Below are 19,401 nucleotides of genomic sequence, written 5' to 3'. Positions count from 1 at the left end.
ATCTCGGGATAATGACCCTGTGAACGCCGTATTATTTCTGTGGCAAAGAACAATTTTAAGCCTGTGCTAATAGATTAAGCTACTAGAGTGATTATTTTGAACAAAGAGAGTGGTTGAGAGTTCTACAGCCAGCCTGAGACTAATCAGGAGGAGTAAAGAGTGATAATTTAATCATATCAACTCATAACATGGGATACTAATAGTCGCTGTCACACTACACCAGCTGAAGGTGGTCTCTGAACCACCCAGACTAAGTTCCAGCTTTTGCTACTTTCTGGCTGTTTGACCTTACAGAAGTCACCAGGCCAGGAGGAGCTTCAGCGCCCCCATTTGTAAAGTGGGAACACAAATGCCCAAGGCACAAGACATTGTGTGTGAAGAATCGGGACAAGGCGTGGGAGAATGTTCAGTAAACTGCACGTGGCTGGGTGGATATTGGGTGCCATGGGAGCCAGGAAGGAGGCACGTGATTTGTAAACACTGCCTGAAAGCAAACAGTGTGATCGTGTACCACGAAATGCACAAAGGGGTGCACTCTGCAGAAAGCCTTATGAACCCCTTCTGTAAAGCAACTCCTTCATCCTCTCCCTCCTTCATCCTCTCTACACGTTAGGTTTTTGTGACATGGACACCTGTGTGGGCAGCGTCTGCAGGGCCAGCAGAGCCACTCGTGAACACTGGGGAGAGTGTAAAGAAGGCCCACCAGCAGGCTGCAGGGAACCTTCAGGAACCCTGCGTGTCTTGGACGTTCAGTAACACGATAGGGCAACAGCGTGCCTCCCTGTCACATTTGTGCACACCGGGAAGCCTGCTCTTTGCAGGACTTGTGAAATACGCATTACCATTGCCTCCGTCGCTTTTTCTGGTGAATTAAGCCCAAAGGATGATGTTGGGAAACTTTTTTGTACTCTGATAATTAGCAGTGGGTGAATTTCGAGGGGATTCTGTTGGACAAACTCTGGAGGCTGAAAATTGAAAAACCAAAACAAAATAAATGGAGAAAGGTTATCTTTAAATAGATTTAATACTTAGAAAAGATACTACAGGCAAATAAATGTAAATATTTAGAGGGATAATGAGAGAGGCATACTTCTCAGAAAGTCTTCTCACATTAGGCAAGTTTTGATTCATAAATGTCACAGATTGGATGACGCAGGGCCCTTCTTTGAAAACCTTTAGTGCGTTCCTTTGTAAAATAAAGGCTCAATCTCTCAGCTCATGACCAAGGCTTTTCAAGATCCGCCTGTGAACTTCATTTCAGGCCTCACCTACTGCTTCTCCCCCAATTGCCTTCTCTCCTGTGACTTTTGCGCAGCCCTGTTCTTGCATTGTTTGACAGACATCCTTGAATGCCTCTCATTTGCAGACAGAGGTATGATCTGGAGCTCAGGAGTGGTAGCTGGAGTCTGGCTCAGCCAGGAGTGAAAGTGCCTAGAGGGTCAGAGAAGAACTCAAGGTGGGAGACCTAGGAATCCTCCAGGCTTTGTGATGGGCAGAAGAAGAAGGGCAGTGAGCGACCCTGCAGTCTGGGAGAGGGCGTGGAGCAGAGCCCAGTGCTGGGGAGGAGAGTGGTGAAAGCAGCGAAGAGAGCATCTCATGCCGGATGGTAGAGAGGGCTCTGGAAGGGTGAAAACGGGACTCTGCCCAGTGGGTTTGGTGACTGGGAGGTGGTCGGTGGCCTTGGCAGGGCTGTAGGGCACACACCTTTTCTTTGCTCACTCTCTTCTCTTGCCCGTGATGTCCTTTCCCACCACAGACCCTCTGTGGCCAATGCCACCTTCCAAGAAGTGGTCCCAGGTGCTGCTGCTGCAGAGTTATTAACACATTGTTTATCTTCAGGTCAGGCACGCTGGCCTCGTGCGGTGTCTATGGGCAGTAGCCATTTCCAGGCCAGTGAGGGACCTCCTGTTTCCTTCCGGTTGGTCCTAAGAAGTTGGAGTGTGTCCCCTGTGCTGCCAGGGGACAGGAGGCTGCAGCCTGTCCTCCTAAAAGGCCTGGCCCTGGCATGGTTCTCCTTGTCCTTGGCGGTGACTTCAGCCACTGTCCATACTTGGGCATTGTGGTGTTAGTGTTTTTAAAGGGTGAGAGTTGTTAGCCAGTGGAAAATTTCCGTCAGTGAAGGAGTCACTGTCCTCTTTAGGGTTAGCTTCGGTGGCAGTCACTCTGTCCACAGAATGGTGCCACGGCCCAGAGCCTGTGTTAAAGCTCATGGATGGTTTGTCTCCCTCTATTGTGTGTGGTCTGTTTACCCAGAATGTGGAGGGCTTGTTTGCACATGTGAGGCCCTGGGGACCTGGGTGTAAACCATTCCCATCCCCTCACCCTTTCCTTTGTGTGGCATTTACTGACAGGTAAGAGGAGAAAAGATTAGCTGCATGTTGCCTCCGCTTTCCCAGTCTTCTGTCAGGTTCTCTCTTGCAAAGTGAAATAAATTAATATTTACTTCTAAAATCCTGGTTCATGGTATATTTTCCCAGTTAAATGAAATTGAAACAAATGGGAAAAGATGAAAAAACAGATCTCAGTTCACTCTAAAAAAACAAATCAGTCTAAATGTATTGATAGTTTCCACTCAGAATAGCTCTCCAGCTCCAGGTGAATTCTATCAGTCCAAATCAAAAGTTCCTTCCAATCCATAATGTTGGAACCTCCGGAGCCCAGCCTGGAGGAACCTTTTCCATTTTTCTCTCTGAATTAAACATGACCCACCTGTTGACACAGCCCTTCTCACTCGCGGAGACAGGAATAATCACAGGGTTAGGATGAGACCCTCCAAGCCAGTTGGGCCCTCCCCAGAGAGAGCACAGAGTCAGAAGAGGCGGGGAGCGGGAGGCCACCCAATGCCAATTGCAGGCCAGGAAAGGGCCCGGACATGCCATGAGTGGGACCTCATGGAGGCTGCCCGAGCACACTTGCTGCTCCCTACACCTCCTGGAGTCATTGCTCCCCGATCTGCCTGGAGCCCATCCCTATGCCTCCCCTGGGACCCCAACACTGGCACAGGCTGCCCTACAGGAGCCCAGCTACTCCACAGCACAGTCATTCACTGTGCCCTGTGCCTGCACCATGAGACTCAGCTTCCTCAGAGGACTGTGATTTTCTAGTGCCCAGTGTGGCATCTGACACCTAGTGGATCATCAGTCAGTGAATACTGAGCATATGCTGTGCGCCAGGCAATCAGCTTGGCTCTGCGGAAACAGCTCTGACCAGGCAGACATGGTCCTGCCCTTGTGGAGCCTGCAGTCTACTGGTAGCTGGTAAGATGACAGAGGTTCTGTAGGTGAAAGAATGAGTGATTGACATGCTAGAATACTGCCCTTCCAGGCAGCAGCAGGTATTTAAGAAAGTGTGGTCGAGGCCAGGCGCAGTGGCTCATGCCTGTAATCCCAGCACTTTAGGAGGCCAAGGCGGGTGGATCACTTGAGCTCAGGAGTTCAAGACCAGCCTGCTCAATGTGGAGAAACCCTTTTTCTATCAAAAATACAAAAATTGATTAGGTGTGATGGCATATGCCTATAGTACCAGCTACTTGGGAGGCTGAAGCAGGAGGATGGCTTGAGCCCAGGAGGCAGAGGATGCAGTGAGCTGAGATCGCACCACTGTACTCCAGCCTGGGCAACAGAGTCAGACCTTGTCTCTAAAAAAAAAAAAAAAAAAAAAAAAGTAGTTGAATGAGCGAATGAATGAAGGAATTGAAAGGTCGGTGCTGTTATTGAGCACCCACTTTGCATACAGAATCTCCTTCCATTCTCCCAGGAATCCTCTGGAGAACACATTTTAGTCACTGTTTTACAGATGAGTAGACTGAAGGTTGTAGGCAAAAGTGTCTTGCCCAGGCCTCATAGCTTAAAAATGGTGGGACTGATGTGCGAAGCCCCATCAGCGCAGTACAGAGCACATGCTCTCTCCGCCTTGGCATTCAGACTCACCTGGAAATGAATGGGTGTCCCTGACACCCCTCTGTAAGTCTGAAGGCTCTCTTATCCTCCAGCTAAGTAACTCCAGGCCCCTTTGCTTTCCTCTTGTGTCTGTTTTCTAATCCTTCACTCATTTTTGCAGCTCTAAGATCTCAATTCCGTGTCTTTTGTTTCTCATCTCAAGGTCAAAGACAGTTGTTATTTAAAAACAGCCCAGAGCTGGCAGCATGAGGGATGTGGGGTATTAGCACCAGCTGGCATTTGGATCTTGCCTGGAATCTGGCAGCTTGGAGCTTCAGAGAAAGGCCTGGCCGTAGAATCCATGAGGTCCCGTCCCCTGACTGATACCCAGAAGACTCCTGTCCAGCCCTGTGGCAGTGAGTTTCTACCAGCAGGCCTTCCCCCAAATAGTTAAGGCATTAGTGTTGCTGGATGAAGGACACCTGGGGAAAATCAGGCCTGCCGGGCCTTTGCTGCTTCCTAGTGTGAAACAGATCTTCACACAGAGGCAAGCTCCCTGAGTGTGGAAACATAGCCCAGGATGGACCTCATGCCTTTATCACTGCCAGATGGACCGGCTATAAATTTTCAGGAGCACTCCCCAACCGCTACCCCGACACTTGCAGTAAATAACCCCCACAAGGCCTTCCAGCCCTCATTCTCTAGGTAGCTCCACACCTCCTGGAAGCCCCGGGAAGCAGCTTGGCATCAGGAAACAACCTTGGACTCTGGATTTGAACTTGGGTTCCACCATTTGCCACAGCTGGGGACCTGACCACGTTGCGCTACACTGCTGAACCTCATTCTGATCATCTGTAAAATGGGCATGAGAGCACGCACAGCCTTGTAGAGAGGATCGGTGGAGAATGGACATGCTCCCACAGTGCACTGGTTGCTCCTAAGCTGTGGTTGTGACTTTGTTGTTACGCTGGACCAGGAAGTAGGTGCTGTGTGACCTTTCTCTTGCCCTTCTCCCACAGGTCACCGAGGAGGAGCCCAGCTCCAACCACACGGTCATGATCCAGGAGACGGTGCAGCAAGCCTCTGTGGAGCTTGCCGAGCAGCACCACCTGGTGGTGTCCTCCGACGACGTGGAGGGCATTGAGACGGTGACTGTCTACACGCAGGGCGGGGAGGCCTCGGAGTTCATCGTCTACGTGCAGGAGGCCATGCAGCCTGTGGAGGAGCAAGCTGTGGAGCAGCCGGCCCAGGAACTCTAGAGGACATGTGGCATCGGATGGCCACAGGGTGGGGCTGCCAGGCTCTGCAGGCACCCAGGGTGGGGAGGCCGCCCTTCCTGCCCGACCCACAGAATGGTGCTCTCCTTTGCCCTCCCTGCCCGGCAGCCTGATGGGACTCTCCTAATCCAACTTGGGGTGGGCAAGGCAGTCAGCATCACCAGCAACACCACAGAACCCTGTCCCCAGCATAGACACACACCCCCGACCCTTACCATCTGCTTCCTGAAAGACTTCAGCGTCAGCTCCCCTACACATGCCCCCACGCCTTCACCCCTTGCTTCAGGATTCAAACAGAGGCTCCCAGTGCCCCTCAGCATCTTCCCTGAATCACAGCCCCAGCTCCTTGACCCCCATCTAGGTGCCAAATGTTCATCTGCAGCCGCTCTGCAGCCTGGTGAGAGGGAGACAGCCATCGCGTAGAAAGTGACCTTACGGGTTTTTAATCACTGCTGAGTGGGGTGGGCGTAGTGGGATTGTCCTGGCTTTGTCGACAAAGTCCCACTTCCCTGAGTATCGAGTGCCCTTGTTATCAAGTGAGGTAAATTCACCCCATCACAGGGTCTCGCCCTACCATCCTGGAATTATTTCGCTTTTAAGATAAATGCACTATTTCACTGTTCGCCTCTCATTCTAAGGAGGTGAGGTGGATGGAATAAAAACAGTTCCTGTCTAATGCTTTGGTTCCTCAGGCGGGATGGCTTACATTTCCCCTTCCCAAGTTGAAATCTTGAATTTGGGGCCAACCCAGAAGGACCCCATCCAAACCCAGGCCCTTAAAATGCAGACGATGAGGCTCTTTCCTCTGCATTGAGGTTTGCTTTGGAAACTTTTTGAGGTTAATGATCTCACCTTCCATTTCCTGGCAAGCAGCATTTGATTTGCTGCCAGCCGAGAAGTGGCAGTGCCCTCTTCTCCACTGTGTATTTGGGAGGAGCAATGCACTGACCATCAAAGGCGTCATAACACAGGACTATGTGACCAAGGTTTCTAGTCTGGGTGCTCAACATAGATGCCATACGTTTGTAACTCCTGCTCTGTGCACAGCATTGTGGGGGCATTGACTTGAGTCCTGCTATACCCAGCCCAGCCCTGGGGTGTCTTGACATTTCTCACACCCTGACGTCAAGGTTTGCTTCCTCCGAGAACCCTTTCTTGCAATGAAATCCGATGCAAGTTCAGAAGCAAATAAAAGAGTAGCCGCCCTGTTGAAGAGGGCAGAGTTTACTTGGCCCTCCCTGTTACCAGCCCTCTCACCTCACCCCAGCAGGGCCTGAGGGCACCTCCTGGGGGAAGCTTAAAAGCTGCTGCTCTGATTCAAGTAGGACAGTGACTCCTTGCCTTAAGCAAGGAAGAGGGAGAATGCTGCTGGCTTGGGATGAGTTAGGGAAAGCTTCACGGTGGAGGTGACCTGTGATAGGGCCTGGGAACCTAGATGGGCTTTGTACCTCCAGGGATTGGGGTGGGAGGGAGCGAGAAAGGAATTCCAAAGAAGAGTCACAGTGCCCCCTGGGGTGGGCAGTGTCCGAGATGAACTTAAACCATGAGCATTTGTGTTTGTCTGGGGGCAACTCTAAAGGGAAGGGCGGAACGATCAGCAGAAGCCAGATCCTAGAAGAGCAGGGATGCGAAATGGTGGATGTGGATTTTACCCTGTACGCTGTGGGGCAGGCAGTGGCATTGGATAGAGGAGGGGAAGGGCGAGGAGGTCAGGGTGGTTCTCCAGAATGGGTCATCTTGCCCATGCATCGGCGTGGTCTGTGGTGAGATGGGTGAGTGCCCAGCTCGCAGGCAGAGGACCTGGGCTCCAACCCTGCTCTGTCACTTATCCACGTGACCTTGCCATGCCACCAGACCTCTCAGCCTTAGTTTACCCATCTCTGAAATGGGTCTGAGGATAATTGCTGACTCCTGATGATTAAGAGGATTAAATGAGTGAAGCCTCTGAAGCTGTTAGAAGTGTCCTGGCCCACACTCTGGAAATATCACAGATTGCTTGTATTCCTGGCATGGGGGTCTTACACATGAGTATCCCTCAGACTCCTCTCTCAAGGGCATAAGGTAGCGGGAGAGGGGGGCCATGAAGGTGACCTGGGAGGACTCCCAGGGTGTGCTCCGTGCTCTGAGCAGCCTGAGTGCGGAGCCTGCCCTGCCTGGACACGCAGACCCTCCCTGTGTACTTACCTTCCCTTCCCGTCTCCTTGGATTACGAGGAAATGCAGAAAACTGAGGTGAGACATTGCCAGTGGTCCTGGCTGACCAGGCCTGGTGGGTGTGTGGGTGGGGCAGGCAGCAGGCCTGGTTCTCTGCGGTTCTTTCCTGGGGAGCTGATGCTGGGCTCAGAGGGGAAGCTTTCAAAGCCAGTGGTCCATGCATGTGACTGAGAGATGGAGCTTCTCACTGCTCCCAACCCCCTTGGCTGTTGTTCTCGGGTGCTTTTTGACCCCAGGTATTTTTTTGTGTCAGGCAAGGTGAAAGCTTGTGCTAAAAGGCTGAATTCTCTACCTCTCTGTTTTAGCATATGTGTTAAGTACCTACTGTGTGCCAGATACCATACGAGGCCCTTTCATGGGCATCTTCCTATTCAGACTTCCTGTCCACCTGTGTCTTCCTAAGACAACACTGGCGCTTCTGTGTTGGGATTATGGGTGTTCGCATCACAGCAACCCAGGGATTTTGGTGCTATTGTTAGAATTTTATTGATGGGAACTGTTAGCACAGGGAGGTTTAGTAACTTGCTCGAGGTCACACAGGAAGTGGCAGAACCAGGAATTGAGCTCAAGCAATATCTGCACTCATAACCAACGTGCCTTCTGCCAACTCTTCTCTTGCTTTTACAGCTGAGAAGACGGTGGCTCAGTAAGTAACCTGTTTTGGGGGGCACTTGAGGCTAGAAAGGGATGCGTGTGTGACTTGAACGCAGGTGTGAAGTTCTTGTTCCCCCAGGTACTTTTTACCCTCCCTGCGCCGTCCTGTTTCTCTGTCTGTCAGCCCTGACACCAGGAAGGCAGTGCAGGACCAGGACATGGAGGACAGAGGCGAGGTGCCAGATTGACTACAGGGAGCTGAAGCCCAGGGCCATGTGGCCAAGTGTGAGCAGAAGTCATTGCAAGGACAAGAGACCGAGGGCTGGCCCAAGGTCAGAGACAGGGTGGAGGCACGAGATGGGGACCAGCCCAGAGTGCTCTGTAATGCTTGGGCTGAGGAGGAGGCCAAGGCAGCATTCAACTGGCCTCGCCCTGGAAGAGCCCTGGCACTTCCCACAGACGCACCTTCACAGATGACACCCACCTCGCACATGGATGGGCTTTGCCTCTGTCATGTGGACAGGGCTACAGGCTCACATCTACTGAGGGAAGGGGAGAAGGGCAGTTTTTGAATGAAAGAGCTGAAGCCCAGGCAAGACAGACCTGGCCCAACCTCACTCTCAGCAGGTGTGTCAGTTTGGGCAGGCTGGACCACCTCTCCCCCATTAGCAGTGGGGGTGATAAGATAACAATTGCTGCAAGGCATGGATGCTCCTTGTACATCAGGGACTTGCAAAGGACTTTCTGTTCATTGGGTATTTGCTTCTCAGGACAGCATTGGGAAGGGTGGGTGTTCTCACCCAGTGCATAGATGTAGAAGTTTATCAAATAACCGTAGTGTTAGAATTACTGTGAAGATGTTTGTGATGTGCTCAGCACAGTCTCTGGGGTGGAGGAGAGGCTCCACTTAATAGCGCTCAAACATGAACATGACCTTGCAACCTGGCTGTGCAACAGCAAGTTTGAGATGCATTAGTTGCTCTGAGTTTCGCATCTTTGAGGAGACAGTGACTCATTGTATAACCTGTATCTATGGGGCTAATTTGACAAATTAATTTTTCTTGTAATAAGTATTTAAAATTCATTAACTCTTGTCACTGATGATTTTCCCCTTGTTCTTCAGTTCCATCTTTCAAGGCTGGAGAAAAAAAAGACCATTTAATTCCAAATCCATCTCCCCACTCCACCCCTTTTAAAGTTCAGAATGAACTGTCCATCCTGCCCTTGGATGAAATCCAGGATTCCATCAGTCTCCCCACAGTGGGAATAGTTTTAGGTCATAGTGGGAAATCTTTGGCAATCAATTAACTAGACTAATACTCTGTTGGAGGAAAGGGGAAAAGTGCTGAGGGGGAGACTTAATTTGCCATGCATCACAAAATATTCTAAGTACATTATTTTCAAGTCAGCTCAGCCCTTCTCTTAGCCATGACGGGGACATGTTTGGGTTTGATTTTAAAAATTCTAATCTATCACTGTCACCATTCGTGCTGCAATTTAAGGCTTCGGTGGTTTGTGGTAGATAACAGTTGTTATACTTCCTGCAGGCTAAGAAGGCAGTGATGGTTTGGTTTATTAACTATCACAAAGCAGACAAAAGGGAGAAGAAAGGTCTGTGTAGACAGAAGAAGGCTGTGTCAGGCCAGAGGCCACGGGGGAACCAGACTGGAGAGGGGCCCCAGCTGCCTCACCTCCTCCATTCTGCACCTCTTTCCTGAGCATCCAGAATCACACCTATGGGTTATAGAGAGATGCCCCAGACAGCAGCCCTGACCCCAGAGGATTGTCATGGGCCAGGTGAAACTGATAAAGGAGGTGCCAGTGACAGAACTGCCTGCAGTGAACACTTAGGTCACATGCAGGTGCCTCGAGGGCAGTTGGCCTCAAGAGACAGATTCTGCAGGGCCTGGGGGAAGGGTGCTCACCCAGCTTCTGTCCTGTGTAGATCATAGCATTATTGACTGTAATAATTAATAGAGTCCACCCAGTCCAGGCGTATCTAGAAGCCTATCAGCTGGCACTCTGTAAAGAAGAAGTGTGGATAATCCCAGCACTTTGGGAGGCCAAGGCGGGTGGATCACAAGGGCAGGAGTTCGAGACCAGCCTGACCAACATGGTGAAGCCTTGTCGCTACTAAAAATACAAAAATTAGCCAGGGGTGCTGGTGGCACACCTGTAATCCCAGCTACTCAGGAGGCTGAAGCAGGAGAATCCCGGGAGGCGGAGGTTGCAATGAGCTGAGCTCACACCACTGTACTACAGCCTGGGCGACAGAGCGAGACTCCGTCTCAAAAAAAAAAAGAAAAAAAAAAAGTGTGGATATGTTGTGAGCGACTGAATCGTGGCCGTGTCTGAGGTCAGAATCCCAGATTGGAGTCATCAGTTCACCCCTTAAGAGCTGGGAACATCGCATGTTCTCTCTGAGCCTCAGTTTTTCCATTTCTAAAATGGGGGTCACAGTAGCACTTTCCTCATCAAATTGCTGTGAGGGTTTGAAAAGATGATGCATGCCAGTTTTCTGGCCTGTGCAGGCATCCAAGGAGGGTTAATTATTACAGTCCTTGTGAGTATTGCCATCATTTGTATTCTATAGTAATCATGTTGGATGCATGAGTGGCAGAACAACCTGGAGGCCGAGTTCCCTGGCAGGAGCCCCAGAGGCTGGGGGGGCGTGGAAGGGGCTTCTGCATTTGCAGTGATGAGGAGCGACGGTCAGAGAACGACGTGAATGCAGAGCAAGGCCAGAAGGCCAGGGCCGGCGGGACTGAGGGAGACAGTCATGCTGCTTCATTTCACAGGTGAGCAAACTGAGGCTCCAAGAGGGCAAGGGGTTCCCCTGATGGCACAGGGCAAGTGACTCTCTGAGACACTCCTGCTTGGCCCCATTAATGAGGCGTGTGTCTTCAAGGGTCTGAGATTCCTGCTGCAGTCCCGGGAAGGCTTGTTCCTGGTGCTCCACCCTCTGAGAGCACCCTCCTTCCTAGCTGTTGCTGACTCACTGCCCAGACCTTTCGGAGAGACACCTGGGAAGGGGTCATTGCAAATCCACCCCCATTACAAGGACAAGCCCCTCCCACTGGGGGCGGGGTCACTTGGAGCAGGTGCAGCCATCAGTGAGAAGCAGTAGCAGTCACTTTCACATCCTGAGCCCACTCAGTCCTCCCTTCAGTGTGATTCAGGCACCACGTGTCTGCAGTGCTGGGAGCTCTGGCAGCCTGCAGAGGGAAGGGACCCTAAGCCTTGGACCCTGTCGGGCCAGAAGTCCACTTGGCCCACCAGAACTTTAAAACCTGTCCCAAAGTGCCTTGTTTGTGGTAAGCAAAGATTTTCGTGGAGTATCTAGAAACCTAAAGCTATTTGTTCCCTCTGTTCTTCCCCTTATCTGTCCCTGGCCTTCCTCTATAAGTCTCTAAAGTGGGAGGTTGATACTGAGCTACCAGTAGAGGGGAAGACTGTATGAGAAACACACATAATCACACTGGCAGAGGATGCACGCCTGACCTGGAGCAGCCACCAGCATCCCACTCCTGGTAACAGAGCCATTTCTCAAACAGGGGCTGATCACATGGAGGGCTGGAGCACCTGCTACCCTCATGCGGCATCCCCAGTCCACACTGCTCGGCTCCCTAGGTAACACAATGTTTGCTGCATCTCTAGAATTTAACATGTCTCCTGGAGGTATTTTCACATAGCTAAAATCTACGGGTTGAGTGCAGTGTAACTGGGAGATTTTTTTTGACCGAAGCCCTAGGAACTGTCAGGCGCCTTAAGTGTGCGGAGGGTGATCCCACTCGCTGCAGGACAGACAGACGAAGAGGACCAAGGTACACACTCCACCTTTCGTGTTCAGGTCAGGTCCATTAACAGTGTTTATTCTGCCCTCATGATGCCTGGATTCCAGAGACTCAAAAGATAAAGCTTGTACCAGTCACAGACATTCCTCCAAATCCTAGATGACAGAGAGGGAGGACTGGAGGGGGCTGTGGTTGGGAGAATGTTCTGGGCTAAGGGGAGCAGGGAGGAGGAGCGTCCCACAGACGTTGGAAGCTAATGTGCTGGGTACGTCTGCCAAGAACCCTGGATCTGAACAGCAGCTCTTCACTTTGTAGGGCCGCTTAGCTCTTTGCAGGCTCTGATGAAAGCCATTAACCTACTCCCCAGAAAAATGTGTACACACACAAAACTTGACCACAGTTGTAGAGCGTTCTTGGGCCCCAAGTGAAGGATTTTTGATCTAATTTAAATTAGTTGTGCAGCTTTGGGCAAGTCACTTGAGCTGCTGGCACTGCAGTTTCCTTCCAGTGAAGGGTGACCATGACAGTGAGTGTTCCCTGAGTGCTGATTACGCCAGCCTCAGCCACGGGGCTCCCCTACCCAGGCTGACCGACCCCAGCTGGCTGCCAGCAGAAGGTGGATGTGGGAGACTCATGGACTGCCCTGAAGAGCAGAGGAGTGTGGCCCTTCTCTGCTTCTGTGATGGCCCCACTTTACAGCCTGGGCGGTGAGAAGAGAACAAGTTTTGAACTCAGAGGAACCTACATCCATTCGTTAGCTCTACTATCTGTGTGCCCTGGGACACATATCCCTTGATTTCAGAGCCTCAGTGTCTTCATCTGAAAAAGGGGGGTAGTAACATGCTTACAGATGTTGTATAAGGTCTATTACCTGCCTAGCACCTCACCTGACCCAGAGCAGGTGCTCACCTGAGTGTGACGGCATTTTCTAGGGAGCCAGGAACTGTGGTCTCTTTCCCCATCTCTGCCGTGGACTCTCTGAGTGGCCTTGCATTGTTTGGGCCTCAGTTTCCCTGGCATACAGTTAGGGGTTTGGAGTTGGAGGATCTGTGAGGTCCCACCCAGCTCTCATGCATTCTGGGGTGGTGTTAGCCCTGGAGAAGGAATGTCAGCTCAGTATGGAGGAGTCTGGGATTGGGGTGATGGATATGGAATGAAGCTCCATTCCACAGCTCGCTGGCTCCACAGCCTCAGGCAGTGTGCTCAGTCTCATTGAGCTTCAGTTATAAATGGGGATGTTTGCACCATCAGTAGGGTTGATGCAGTATTCTACACCTTGTCATCTAGGATTCTTAGCACACAGCACATACTCAGTATTTGATAGCTGATACTACTCTGTTTGCTCAAAGACAGTGTTTTGGTTTTTTGGTCCTTGGAGGATTCTTGATAGAGTCATGGCCTTCTGCAACCATGTAGGGTTTGGCAAATGTTTTTGGTAGAGCCAGGTAGATACTTTGTTTTGTTGGCCACATGGTCTCCACTGTAACTATTCAACCGCGCCATTGTAACATGAGAGTAGCCATAGATAGTATGCAAATGAATAAGTATGGTTGTGTTTTCATAAAGCTTTATTTATAAAAATAGGTGATGAGCCAGATTTGGCCCACAGACCATAGTTTACTGACCCCTATCATAGGTGCTCTGGTCTACAGGGCCAGACTCACAGAAGTTTCCAGGGTATTTGTGTTTTATTTTGATTTCCACCCACCAAGCACTTTTACACTCATAATCAAATTTAATTTTTACAAAGGGCATGCCATTTTAAAGAAGAATAAACTGAGGTCCCTGGTTGAAGAGTAGAGACCTTTCTGCTATGATGAATGGGAGATGGGAGGGGATGGACTTAACCAAGATCTTATTCTGCCCCTGGTTCTGCGTGTGACCCTGGAGGCACCCCTCTTCGCTCTGGGCCTCTGGGCCTCAACTTCTACTTTGTGGAAGGGGCTTTGGGGTGTGGCCACATCCTTTTAGCACCTTTGTGCCCTGAGATTCCAGACCAAAGTCTCAGGGAAACAGCTACAATCCAATCAGCTTTAGCGACTTCTAATGCTTTTAAAGCTGCTCTGAGGAAATGAGACATTATTGTAAGGGGGAAGATCCCTTAATTAAATTGCTGGGAAATTAGAAGGATTGAATGATTGAAATGCAGGGTGAGGCCGAGGCCGCAGCTCTCTCTGTGGATTAATTAAGAGGCTGCGCTGTTCCCTGCTCTCCCTGATGGTGGATACCGGGGGTCTGACCCCCAGGGACATTCAGCAAACCCTTTGATGGGGGGTTGGGAGAGTCTTGTCTCCTTGCGGCAACCACTCCCCACTGGGTCTCCTTTCTCTCCCCCACTCCAAGCCACCCTCCTGTTCCTGCTGCGCCCACAGCTGATGGATGTTCCCAGGATGGGCCAAGCTTAATTAAGTTGTATGATTTTTCTCAAGCTTGCAAAAGCAATTAATGCTTCCCACCCCAGCCAGGGGTGGGGACTCTCTTTGGTTCAGCTGCCTTCCCGGGGAGGCTAGGGAATATCCTAAAATTCAGACTCTATGTTGGTATTTCTGAGCTCCACAGATCCCACACCTCACACCCCAATAAGTCCACTCAACCCCCAGCTCCCGTCAGGGTGGGATGTGAATTTCGACCTGTCCCTACCTGTGGCATCCCAACCTCAACACAGAGCGCCTTGCCTTTGCCCTGCCCTGGCTGTGCAGGGGTTGCCTCCTGCAGGTGAGACGCACTGTCCGCCTCCCCAGGCGGTAGATGGAATATTCATTCTACTTATTGTTTTCCTCACTGACTCTAGCACATTCCATCTAATTTTTTAAATGTACGCAGTATTTACTGAGAAATTCTGTCTGGAGACCTGGGCACCTAGAGCTGAACATAACTCCATCCAAGGCCTCACACAGGCTCCCAGACCACTGGGAAATGACAAAACTGAGGAATGCCTAAAGGTTTCTCCAAGGGCTGTGGCAGCCCTGAGGAGAGTCAGGCGAGGCTTCCTTGAGGTACTGGGCCTTCCCAAACCGAGTCCTCCACATTGTCCAGGATCGAGCAGATGAAGGGCATGGCAGGCACAGAGACCTGGAGGCCAGTGAGAGCATGACCCAGAGGAAACAGTGAGAAGGAAGGAATCAACACAGGCCTGAAGAGGCAAGAAATAAGTCAGACTAGGAAGGCAGGCAGAGAAAGGGGAGAAGGGAGGGCGTGGGGAAGCATCTTCAGAAATCCAGAGTGACTGTGGGGCTCCGTATATCCCAGCTGGGTAGCTCTGAACACAGCACAGCCTGAGTCTCTGCCCCTTCCTTCTCACCAGCCCCCAAACACCACCCACACACCACACCCAAACACCACTCTCCTTAGCCCATAACTGAAGGTGGACTCTCCGAGGCTGCTCAGGGGAGCCTGAGGACTAGTCCCAGGTCACAGACCATTTGCTCCCGTCTGTGGTGGGAGGAAGAGCTGCTCCAGGCCAGAATGAAAATCATGCTTATCACTCAGAGCACTGCATTCCCATGAGAGAATTTCTGTGGGTTTGTTTTGTATTGAGACATTCTCAGTGAAGGAAGTAGGGAAGCAGTGCATGGGTTTCTGTGCTTCTATGTTGTCACCTGCGCCCTGTGCCCTCACAGCCCGGTGGTTTGGGTGGCATTGCCATAGGGGGCAAGTCAGATGTTTCTACACAACCTGACTGTTGGCTGGGCAGTGCCTCCATCCCCTTAGGGAGGGTTGGTGGGCAAGCTCACTCCACCCCTGGCCCTTCGTTCACGCTAGTCCCCCTGCCTGGAACACCCTTTTTTTTTTTTTTTTTTTTTTTTTTTGAGACGAGTCTCACTCTGTTGCCCAGGCTGGAGTGCAGTGGCGCGATCTCAGCTCACTGCAAGCTCCGTCTCCCGGGTTCATGCCATTCTCCTGCCTCAGCCTCCAGAGTAGCTGGGACTACAGGCGCCCACCACCAAGCCTGGCTAATTTTTTGTACTTTTAGTAGTGATGGGGTTTCGCCATGTTAGCCAGGATAGTCTCAATCTCCTGACCTCGTGATCTGCCCACCTCGGCCTCCCAAAGTGCTGGGATTACAGGTGTGAGCCACCGCGCCCGGCTGGAACAGTCTTTCTGTGCTCCTCTCCCTGCCCCACCTGCAGTTCCCAGTTACCCCAGTGCAGACTCCTGTGGGTTCCCAAAACAGCACCACTGTAACAGGACTCGTTACAGTGAATTATAGTGGTCTTTTTCTAAAATGTGTATTAATTTCACAAGCAATCCATGATAACCTTCTCACCGTAGACAGTTTAGACTGTAGAGATAAAGATAGGATTTCCCTTAACCACCTTCCAGAATAGCCCCATGAAGCATCCATCGGGTGTGGTTTACTATATTATATTTATTTATTCATTTAATAAATGTTCATGTAGGACCTACTCTGTGCTGCCATTACTCTGTGTCCTAGGGATATGACATTTCATAAAACTCAAAGGGTTTATAGACTAAAACTAAAAGCAAGCATGCAGATGAGATTAAAATTCATTAAATGATGATTTGTGCTCTATTGAAAAGTAAAGTGAGGTAAGAGAGAGAAGCTGCTGGGGAAGAAGTGTTACTTCAGACAGAATGGTCAACCATGCCTGCCTGGAGTGAGGGCGTGGGCAGACACCTGGCCAGGGGCCACCAGGTACTGGCGCCAAGGCAGGGACAGGCACAGCCTGCTCATGGGGCACTGGGAGGCGGGTGGCTGCACACACAGAGGGAGGGAGGGACAGTGGGCAGCACAGTCAGGTGGAGAGTGGCTGGCGAGAGGATCAGAGACTGTGTTTGGTTCCCAGTGAGCTGGGAGCCTGTGCAGGGCTGGAAGTGAGGAGTGGCATGAGATGACTTATGTTTTGAAAGGAATGCTTGGCAGCTCTCTGGGAAATGGACCTCTTTTCAATGCATTTTTATGCCTACATGTTTTATATATACATATATTAAATATAAATACACAATCTTTGCATGTTTCTCAAACATCAACATTGTCACTCAGTGTTGCTCGGCAACCTGCTTTTCAACATCCATATATATTGGAGAATGGAGAGCTTGCTACAGGGGACATTCTTTTTAAACTGTTGCATGCTCTTCCACAGACTCCTTGAGGTATCTCCTCAAAGCAGGGTTTTGCCTGTGAAGGGAAGTGGTCACCAGGCACTGAGTCACCGTGTTGTGGCATGTCCATTCAGCAGCAGAGCCTTAGGACCAATGGCCATTTTTGAGCACTGATGCAGTGAATCCAGGCAGCTCTGTGGATGCAGAGTTCAGTTCTCCACAGAAGAAACAGTGGCATCAAACCCAATCTGGGAATAGACTGCTACTCTGTGTTGATGGCCTGCAGAGGGAAACGGGCTATGGAAGTCTCCCAGACCAAGCCCATGCTTCCCACATGAGGAAATGGAGACCGGGGGGTGGTGTCCTGCCCAGGGCCACAGATGAGGTAGTAGCAAAGCCAGGTCAGGAAACTGGTCTCTGCTTTCTTCTGCACCCAAAGTCAGTGCATGAGGTGGGGTCCTATGCTGTCAGCAGGCACTGTGTCCTTTCATCCTTTCAGGTGGTTCTTTCCCTCTCTTTCCCATGTGCATGTGCCCGTCGGTACACTGCAGGCCGAGTACTCCAAGGGGTTGTGTGCATGTGCTGATCAGTGCTCCACAGGGTGAGTACCCCAAGATGTTGTGTACATGTCCTTATTGATACTCTGCAGGGCAGGTACTCCAGGGTGTTACCTGCATGTCCTCATTGATATTCTGCAGGGCAAGTACTCCAGGGTGTTGTGTGCATGTGCTCATCGATACTGTGCAGGGCGAGTACTCCAGGGTGTTACCTGCATGTCCTCATTGATATTCTGCAGGTCAAGTACTCCAGGGTGTTGTGTGCATGTGTTCACTGATACTCCGCAGGGTGAATACTCCAGGGCATTGTGTGTATGTGCTCATGGATACTCTGCAGGCTGAGAAGCATTCCAGGGCATTGTGTGCATGTGCTCATCGATACTGTGCAGGGCGAGTACTCAAGGGTGTTGTGTGCATGTGCTTTTTAGTACTCTGCAGGAGAGTACTCCAGGGGGTTTTATTAATTTTCTATTGCTGCCATCACAAACTACCACACACTTAGTAATGTATACAACACAGAATTATTATCCTGCAGTTCCCTACGCAAGAAGTCTGATGAGGTCTCACTGGCCTGAGATCAAGATATCTGCAGGTTATGGTGCCTTCTAGAGGCTCAGGTGGAAATTCATGTCCTGCTTACTGGGGTTCTTGGCCGAATTCAGTGACCTGTGAGATCCCCACGTCCTGGCTGGGGGGGCCTCCCAAGGCTGCCTGCATTCCTCCTTATGCCCCTTCCTCCATCCCCAAGCCAGCCATAGTGGCTGAGCACCTCTCACACTTCGAATCTCTCCTCCCTCTCACCTCTCTGACCCAACTGGGGTTAGAGAATCCAGGATCGTCCCCCTATTTTAAGGTCATATGACGAGCAACCTTAGTTCCCTCTGCAACTTTAATTCCCTTTTGCTATGGAAAGTAACCTGTTCCCAGGTTTTGAGGATGAGGATGTAACCATCTTTGGAAGCCATTCTTTGGCATCCCATAGGGACTCTGCAGATCTCTGGGCTTCTGCCTCCTGCAGCCTCCTTTTCTGTGGTACTCTGTCCTGTGAACTCTCCTGTACTCTCACCTCTGCCTCTTCAACTCAGGGAGTCTGTTGGGTTCTGCCTGCCTGCCCTGACTTCCTGTGGTGATGCCCTCTGCCATGCCCAACAGGACAGGAGCTAGCTGCTCTTCCATTCCCATCCATGGGGCCACACAGCTTTCCACTGTCAGCACGCTGCCTTCCCACAGACCTCCCATTCCCTGTGAGTGACACAGGCTGCTGGGTTGGGGCTGAGAGACTGTCAGGATCCCTTGTCTGGTCTTGAACTCTGCATCTGCCCTTGGCTCCAGCTCTTGTCATAGAACCCCAAAGTGCTTACCTCCTGCCTTGGCTTCAGTCCCACCCTGGTCCTGTGGTCCACCTGGAGGAAGGTGGGAAGCGCTCATTCCATGATTGTCTGGGTCCCCCTGCAGCTGGGTACGAGCTGCCACAAGAGTGATCCATGCTCAGGTATGAGGTTTAGAAGCCATGCTGGATTGGGGAGCCCCAAGGAGCCAGAAAGAAGGGGTGCTTGGCATCCCTTTACTCAACGCCTTTGTGTTTTGGTTGTTGACTCCTAGGCTAACATCTGTTGACTGTTCTCCGGGTGCCAGGCACATTTCTAGGCACTTGATATGCATGGCCTCGTCTAGACCTCATAAAACCTGTCCCCAGGGAAGGAAAGTCACCTATGCACATGCCACGTCATACAGCTGTGTTGACACATTGCCGGGCAGCTGGGTCCAGGTTCCATGCTCTTCCCCACCACTTCCCATGTGCGAGCACCGGGGACCAGAATGAGCCCAAGCCAGGCCCCTGGACCTCTCTGGTGTAGGAGGGAAGAATCAGCCAGTCTGCACAAGCCGGTGATTCAGATGAGCACCGGGGGTGGAGGTGGGCAGACGAGCCTGTGGTGGAAAGACCTGCTGAGCAATGATCAGTGGCTGATAAGTGGATGCTGTGGGGATCCACTCTGTGGACAAGGCAGTCGTGACCCACCCAG

General features: G+C 51.2%; 1 protein-coding gene across 7 annotated transcripts in view; it reads left to right on the top strand.

Moving 5' to 3' along the window:
* Nucleotides 1-5,829, top strand: part of ZFAT (zinc finger and AT-hook domain containing) — a 231,570-nt gene extending 225,741 nt beyond the window's left edge. For all 7 annotated transcript variants that reach the window (XR_003120881.1, XM_025394837.1, XM_025394842.1 and 4 more), the window contains one exon: nucleotides 4,898-5,829. Coding sequence is in view for 6 of the 7 variants with exons in the window: in XM_025394837.1 (XP_025250622.1) it covers nucleotides 4,898-5,137 (240 nt within the window). In the remaining variant the exon portion in view is untranslated. The remainder of the gene's footprint in view (nucleotides 1-4,897) is intronic.
* Nucleotides 5,830-19,401: the final 13,572 nt, after the last annotated feature.

Source organism: Theropithecus gelada, chromosome 8 (genome assembly GCF_003255815.1).
Source record: "Theropithecus gelada isolate Dixy chromosome 8, Tgel_1.0, whole genome shotgun sequence".
In the NCBI taxonomy this organism is placed as follows: Eukaryota; Metazoa; Chordata; class Mammalia; order Primates; family Cercopithecidae; genus Theropithecus; species Theropithecus gelada.
This window is presented reverse-complemented; position numbering and strand designations above follow the sequence as displayed.